Source organism: Olea europaea, chromosome 21, assembly GCF_002742605.1.
Source record: "Olea europaea var. sylvestris chromosome 21, O_europaea_v1, whole genome shotgun sequence".
In the NCBI taxonomy this organism is placed as follows: domain Eukaryota; kingdom Viridiplantae; phylum Streptophyta; class Magnoliopsida; order Lamiales; family Oleaceae; genus Olea; species Olea europaea.
The window spans coordinates 16,093,675-16,102,015 of NC_036257.1; the positions used below are offsets into that span (position 1 = coordinate 16,093,675).

General features: G+C 31.8%; 1 protein-coding gene across 1 annotated transcript; it reads left to right on the forward strand.

Annotated features, from left to right (window-relative positions):
- Nucleotides 1-2,830: 2,830 nt before the first annotated feature.
- LOC111370902 (probable WRKY transcription factor 71) lies at nt 2,831-6,183 on the forward strand. The gene is made up of 3 exons (XM_022992798.1): nt 2,831-3,411; nt 3,556-3,702; nt 5,673-6,183. Exons 1-3 carry the CDS (start codon nt 3,023-3,025, stop codon nt 6,049-6,051), a joined length of 915 nt encoding a protein of 304 aa, XP_022848566.1. The 5' UTR covers nt 2,831-3,022; the 3' UTR covers nt 6,052-6,183.
- Nucleotides 6,184-8,341: the final 2,158 nt, after the last annotated feature.

The following is an 8,341-nucleotide window of genomic DNA, read 5'->3' on the forward strand; positions in this document are numbered from 1 at the left end:
TTAGAATTTCAATAAATTTTTATAAAAATTGATGAACTGTATAGTTGAAAAGCTGATAAAAATTGTAGACCCGATAAAAAGTATGATGAAAATCATTATTAATTTTGATTTAAATTTTTATTAATACTTTTAGCTAAAGCAAATAAAAATTTATTTTTTGACTAAAAAAGTATTGCTTTATTTTTGGTCTATTGCTTTCTTTTCTAACACATTCAATCTTCAGTCGACATCACACTACTCGTATAACACGAAAACCTCTTTAACTTGAAAGCATTTCCCAAATAATTGGGGAACAATAGCTGTCATTTATACCTAACTATATTAGAAAATCACGTCCCTCCTTTACGGCCTTTGTGGACACTTAAGAGCGGCAAGAAGAGATAATAAAATTCTTGGTATTTCTATTACTAGTTCATATTACTAATTGAATTCATCAAGGGCGAATTCAAGATCGGATTCCCATTTTCATTTTAAAAAATGAAAGCCAAACGAGGGCATAAAAGCATAATTGAAATGAGCTGAGACTGGCCCTGGACTCCCCTCTAGATCCGTCACTGGAGGTAATCAAGTATTAGAAAACACGATATACAGATTAATAATAGTGCACAAAATTATGACACTTGCCTTATTCTTCAAATGCCAAACACGTCAAAAAAAAAAAAAAAAAGAAAAAAGAAAAAAAGAAAGAAGACTTTTATCTATCCTCTAGCACATTATTAAATCAACTCATTCAAAATCTTTGACCGTTTTAAAAAGGAGTTATTTACATATATGTTTTTGTCACATATTTTGTCAAGTATAGCAATGATGACAGGATACATCGCCTAATAGAGTCAAATTCTCAGCTACACAATATTATCATAGGATTCTGCATTAGTCCACCATCGACTTTGTAGTCAAATATTGCATATAACAACGCTAGATTCTAACATTCTTGTCGCAATTTGAGCAGTATTCAAAGACGTATTTTATATAATATTTTAACTAACATTCTTATCGTATTTGTTCGATTTAAAATTTATTATTTTTATTGAAGATATTACTGTCTTACAAGAATTGGATCGATTAGTCTATTCAACTGGAAAAAAGAAAAAGAAAAAGAAAAAAAATCAATCCAATTACATTGCTCACCAAAAAGCAAGCCCAAAAATTTTCAGTACGTAAGGGGGAAAGATTCTACCAAAATTTTGACAGGAAAACTCGGAAAATGCTACGTGTACACAATAATATATACATAGCATTACACCCCCCTTACATGGAAGGGACCCACACACAATAAAATATTCTTGGAACCACCCTTTATGTGAGAGGGGTGTAACGTATTGTGTACAACATGAGGTGTATACATAGCATTTCCCATAAAACTCTTCAGTTAGTAATAAAAAAATACTTTATATTTTTTGAGGTCGATGCTTGAATCATTTAATTAATTTTATACCTTCGATTAGATCCTTGACATTTTATCTTCTTTTTTATCGCATCAATGTTTAGGCGGTGTTTAAAATATTGAACACTACGACTACGACTACGGCTACGACTACATTGTTTTATTTAAAGAGATTCTCGTTATTTTCATTGTTTATTTTTCTTGATGAGAATTTCGTAGCAAAACAAAAGAAAATTAAAAGTGAAGTTAGGTGAAAGTTTGTATTTGGGGGAGACAAGCAATTGAGTTTGGAACCTAACAGTAACAAGCAGAGAGCGAACCAAACAGCATCTCCCACGTACCAAATAATGTGTCCTCTACGGTCAAATGACGGTGCCAATCCGGGACACGTGTCGAGCCATGTCCATCCAGATTAGCCCTAGCATAAATATTGACCGTCCAAATAAAGACATCGTGATTCCAGTGTTAACATAAATAGTTATAGTTGACTTTTTGCTCCAATCCCAAGAAGCAAGCAATTCTATTCCTAAACCTAATTAAGCCTGATTTTAATTTAATCACGACATCTTCTTAACGTGGTACTTTGTCTAATTTAATGATAATTCGTCCAAGTGTCTTGAAGCACATAATAGATTAATTTAGCTTACTTATTCCATTTTAGTCGAATTGACTAGGTATTATATTTTTTTGTCAAGGATTCAAAGAGCTCCCTCACCTTTACGCCACCTTCATAAGAAAAGAAAAGTTTCGACATAATATAAAGTTAATGAAACAAGTTTACACGACTCAAGTGATATGTACACGTATTTAATGATTCTCCAAGAAAATTTGTTGCTCTAGCAAAAATCATTGAAGGGTTTCATCTATTTCAACATTTAAGGCTGGAAATTGATGTCGTATTCAATAAGTGGAATACATTATTCACTTGTTTTTGGTTGAAGGAGACACTCACATAAACTTGGAAGAATCATGCTACAAGTACATAATTTTTTGATAGAAAAACCTTATAAACAACATATGGAGCGATATTATTAGAAGATGGGAAAAAAGGAAAAGAAAAAATAATAGTCCACTTACATTTTGCCATATTAGCGTTAGTACAAGATCTGTTAAATTTTTCCTGTACTTATGATTTTATTGAACTTGGAAACTATATTAATAATAAGTCGATATATGGTTCAGTTAAAAATTTAAATTAAAATCAAGTCAAAGTCAATAATTAATTTAACAACATATTTTATAGAATGCACAACTTTTGAACCATATATTTCATCAAATTTTATTAAAATTTGATTTTTATTTAACAAAAATGTGCTAAATATGTATATTCTAAATAGTAAATACACAGAACAATTAATAGTTAAGGAGAAAATTAGTACTAATAGGTTGTTTAAATAAGGGTTTAGTGACGGACAATGACACCATTCTTGATTGTTTGCATTGTCAAACCTTCTTTACAAAATGGTGTCGGTAATTGCAATTCAAAGATGATAATTTCTCCCTTTGCTCGCAGTCTTCCACCTTAAAAATAAATAATAGACCTCAATCAAAATCAGCTTTCTTGTCAAAAGCTTAAATAAAGATACCTCAACAAGCAAATCTCTTATTCTTATTCCTACTCTTTCTTCTTTAATTATGTCTGAAGAATTCAGAGATCTTTACTACTACCACCAACGATTTCACGATGATGATCGGAATGGTGGCCAGAATTCTTCTACATATACTCAGAATCTACAAATGTTTAATCATTCTTCATACATGGGCTTTGGGGAGTTTTTGCATGGATCCACTGAACATAACACAGTTACAAGAGCTTTTGGCTTGACCCCGTCAACCTCCGAGGCACCGGTGATGGCCGGTGGAGATGGAGATCTTGTGGGTGTCAGTGAAACTCCGGCTACACCTTATTCTTCCATCTCGTCCTCCTCTACGGAGGCGGCCGGTGATGATGATTCAAACAAGAGTAAGAAAGAGAATCAACAGAAGGAGAGTGTTGAAGATGGAGAAAACAGCTCTAAGAAAGAGTAAGTTTAGTGTATGCACAAGATTTTATCTTTTTTCTTACATAAACCCTCATTAATAATTTTAATTTCAATTAAAAAGTGAAAATTTATGCACTTTGTTGTTCATTTCTCATGGAATTTAACTTGATGATTATGTAAAATTAGGGCTAAAGCGAAGAAGAAAGGAGAGAAGAAGAAGCAACGGGTGCCTCGATTTGCTTTCATGACAAAGAGTGAGGTTGATCATTTAGAAGATGGATATAGATGGAGAAAATATGGACAGAAGGCTGTGAAGAATAGTCCTTATCCAAGGTGTGATTCCTTTGATTCATATTAAATTGAGCACTCTTTATTTTGATGCTAAATCATGCATGTAGAAGTAGTCAACACTTAAAAAAAAATATTTATCCATCATTTTCTTACTGATTCAATAAGAAACAAAATTGGGTTTTCCCTAATTAAGTTATTTCACTTCTATTTTAAGTATTCTTCTTCCTCACTACCTTCGTATCTTCGTTTCAAGAGGATAATCGACTCTACAAGTTCTTATTAAATCTTAAACCGTGTATATGAATGCAACTTAAGAAGAATGTTCCAAGTCGCATATCACAAGTGACAGGGACAAGCTATAAACCTAATTTTATGCTCAAGGCGAAAGGGTCCTTATTATCTCCCCAAATTTTATTATTATTATTTTTTGAAATTCGAGTGATTCTAATTAGAAAGGAGGTTTTGGAATTAAGTCTTTCACATCCTATTAAGGGTTTTCCACAAAATTTTTCTAGTTACAAATTGAGATGTGTTGCAACCACTTCAAAAGAATGCATGTAACATCACTGCTTAAGCGACAGCTCAGGTGAATTAACCTGAATAAGCCATGCACTTGGATTTTCCATATGATAAAAATTTCCGTGAGTTCTTGGCATCTTTGACGTAGATGTTTTAGAATAAATTTTTTGAAAAATGTTTTTTTTTTTTTAAGAATGTGTGGTTAACATGACCGGTCCTGGGCAGAGGCAAATGAGGCCTCTGCCTCAGGCGCAATTAAGAAGAGGGCCTCAAATTTTTATTTTTATTTTTTATTTTTTCCCTAAAGAATAAAAAAACTAGATTTAAGGCCAATTTCTTACTTCCTGTTTGCCCTATGTGCATGCGTGCGAGAGAGAATCTACAATTAATTTGTAACCAATTTTAAGTTAGATCTAATAAAAAATCCTATTAATTCTTTTTCGATTTGTGAGTGATATTCTCCAATCTCCAAAAACAAGCTTGCTGCTTCAAGTTTATCCTCCTCTTAGGTTTGTAATTCTATTTTATTTTCTTATATGTGCTTTAAAATTATTCTAGTTTAATTTTATACTCATCATTCATAAGAAAGATAGAAACCTTTCTTGACACTATTTGGGTTGAAAAATTAACAAATCAACAAGTCTGTTCCTTGAATTATTGGGTTCTCTTTAAAAAGAATTGTGCTAATAATCGTGTTAATTTACTTTCCATCGGATATTATAAGACGAAAGAGTTAAATATGTATGTTATTTTTGTCTTTTTTCCTAATTAATATATGATATTAAGTTATATAATTATGATTGATATATGATTATAATGCAACTTTTGAAAATAAACATTATGTAGCTATGTAGATTGATAGATGCTTTGCTATATTTGTGGGTTTCTGTATTACTGAAGTAGAAATTCTTAAGAACTTTCGGATACCTACCACCTCCTATGTCATGTTTGTATGGAAAATTGAATTTATCTAATGCTTCAAGTAAATCATAACTTTTCTTTGATTGTTAGATACCACTTATTTGATTGGGAATTAAATGTTATTTCTCTAGTTTCTTTGTGTTTTGAAGCTTAAATTAGAAATCAAAAGTAATATCGAAATCCTTTTGACACGAAATGGTAGAACGTTGACTGTTTATTATTTAACCGATCATTTGGGACATTGTCAAATTTGTTATTTGATTATAATAAAAATATTTTGTATAATACATTTAGCTTATTGTTTAATAATTGATTTCATAAGACACTGATAAAATTTGCATGCATACTACAATTTTTGGGGCCTAATTTAGGAAGTTCGCCTCAGGCCCTAAAAATCTCAGGATCTACACTGGTGGTTAAAAGTAGAAAACGTTATGGATCCACATACAAAGTTATTTTATTGTAAGAATGTGTGATTAAAATGAGTTTGAAAAATGAGTTTTAAGGATTTTGTAACAAACAATGACTATATCGTATAAAAAATTTTAAACTTTGTATCTTACTTAATGCAGAAGCTACTATAGATGCACGACTCAAAAATGCTCGGTGAAGAAACATGTTGAGAGATCACATCAAGATCCTTCAATTGTGATCACGACGTATGAAGGTCAACACAACCACCTCGTACCATCAAGTCTTAGAGGAAACATTGGTGGAATGCTTCCTCCTTCTTCTATGCTAACATCATCAATACCACTGCACGAAGGAAGCAGTTTTCCAGCACAATTGTTACAGCTTCATCAAATGAGCAATGATCATCTCTACAATTATGGCAGCGCAAATAATGTGTATGATCAGCAAAATTTAGCTGCACTGCACCAGCCTCAACTTCCTGAATATGGGCTTTTGCAAGATATGATTCCCACTTTTTTCCCCAAACAGGAGCCCTAAGAAAATTACAGAATTCTAATCCAGCCTCGAACAAGTTTTATTATTTAAGCTTGTCTTTTGTTCTTTGATTTATTATGCTTTCATGTCACACTTTCATACTCTGATTTGGAGGTTATAAAAAATTCCCTACTTTCTGATTTTGAGGTTATAAAAAATTCCCTACTTATAATGTGTTGTTATATATTAGTACTCTCTAATTGTTTTTAGTGAAATATTACGAGTATTTACTATCTTATCGATATGAACTTAAACTTTCAGACAAAAAGGAAATGACTTTGTCTTGTACATGCATGTACATTCTTAAACTTTTTAAGGAGAATTTCAATAGTTCTTTTAACCCAGTTTGATTTTGCTAAATCAGATTTTTAATATATTTTGATAAAAATTAATTATATGTGTGATTGAAAAGTTGAGAAAGTTATGGAGCATCGCGTGGAATGTATGGTTAAAATTAAAATTAAGTATTGAATTTAATTTAAATTTTTATCAATTTTTTAACTAAATCAAACATGTACTTAATTATAAAAAAAGGTTTCAAAGTCTGCTTTTTTATATTGAATCGCACAAAGGATAAATGAATATGTGTAGAAGCGCATGCGTGCATGCGAAATCTTTTCCATATTGTAATTCAATAATGCTATTTGTACATCATTGAGTATAAATTAATATACAAATTGATGACATGCATGGATGTATACGGGGGGATTGGACTAGGCTGTAGCCTAATCCAATCCAGTCCCTAGCCCGCTTAAAGTTATTTGGTGCAAAAAGAATTTTTATATGTAATTTTTTTAACATATTAAATCGGCTTGTAATTCGATCCTAGATCCGTCTCTGATGACTTGAAAGAGAGAAAAAGATAAAAATGAGAAGGAAAGAAAGTGAAGTTTGTTAACATAATTCACGTTGTCAATATGCACATCAATTTGTATACGATAATGTACAAATAGCGTTAACTCGTCAATATTGTGTAGTATTTAGTTGAGCTTTTAATTATGAAAATATTAATTGAACCTCGTAGCAAGTGCACAAGTATTTTGGTCCAAAAATTTCATTAAAAAATTCAATAAAATTTAAAAAGACAATTTCTAAAACGTGGCCAGAATGAAATTCTCTTCTCCTTTGCCACAATACCCGGGTCGACCAGCTGGTTAGAGTCGACTAAATTGTCTAGAATTGGAACCTTGTTAAAATTCAACGAATACGACGATGTTCTACATAGTCAAGCATATAATTGATGGCTTGGCAAATTATTTTAGAATAATAAATATCCGTACAAATTAGCGGACAGACATTATAGATAGCGCATAGATTGGCAATGATTTAGTTCAATGACGACATTAAGTGGAAATAGCATTAATTTTAGAGTAATTATATTACCACTACATTATTTATTTACCATACCACGTTATAAATACACAACAATTAAAATAAAATTTTAATAAATACACCGAGGTAAATTTACAAATATATTCATAACTCAAATATGAAATAAAAAAGGTGAAATATATTGTACACATTTCATTACTTTTTAGACTTTTGATTCTCTCATCTCTCTCTTCCCCTCAATTATCCACAGGCTTCAATGAAAAAATGAGTCAATCATCCAACTAATATCAACTCTCATCTCTCTTGGTATAAGTTCTCACACGTAGTGATATCCAAAGATAAGATTGTAGGAAAACAAGGCGCTAGTGGATGAAACCAATTGTATAAGTTTTATTCAATTACAATAGCCGACTATTGAAATTAATAACCACAAGGCAAACGATTTCAATTTATGAAAAAAATTTCGTTTCAGAATTTTCCAACGGCTGAAAAAATTGTTTAGCAACACAAAATCAGAAATATAAATTAACTGTAGGCTAAAACTGTAAACGATGAATCTGGACGCTGCACACTATGAAACTACAAACTGCATGAATTAAATAGTAATGCGAAAATAATCTGTAGAAAGAAAACACAAACTACAGCAGGTTTCAAACCGAGGCCTGTGCGTGCACAATTTCCTTAAGACAGTTTCGCCCTCTCACCGTAGGTGCTGGAGGTTTAGTTCGAGCGGCTGTCTCCCAAGATACAACGGTAATAAGCAAAATCCGAGCACCGCGGTCCTACTCCGGCGAACTGATCTAGTATCTGAACAATATCACCACAAGAACAAGACATTACTGGACAAGGAATGCAGAAAAGAAAAAATTGTGTATGCACGAATGTAGGTGAGATTTTCGAGTGTGTTAGACTGCTGGAGAATGAGCCTTTTTATAGGCATACTGCCCATTAATATTGTGAC

What these genes read in the sequence shown, in the direction of transcription:
- LOC111370902 (XM_022992798.1), top strand. Translation starts at nt 3,023, where the DNA reads ATGTCTGAAGAATTCAGAGATCTTTACTACTACCACCAACGATTTCAC. An exon ending in GAAAACAGCTCTAAGAAAGA is followed by an intron (nt 3,412 to 3,555) that starts GTAAGTTTAGTG and finishes ATGTAAAATTAG; the next exon opens with GGCTAAAGCGAAGAAGAAAG. An exon ending in AAGAATAGTCCTTATCCAAG is followed by an intron (nt 3,703 to 5,672) that starts GTGTGATTCCTT and finishes TACTTAATGCAG; the next exon opens with AAGCTACTATAGATGCACGA.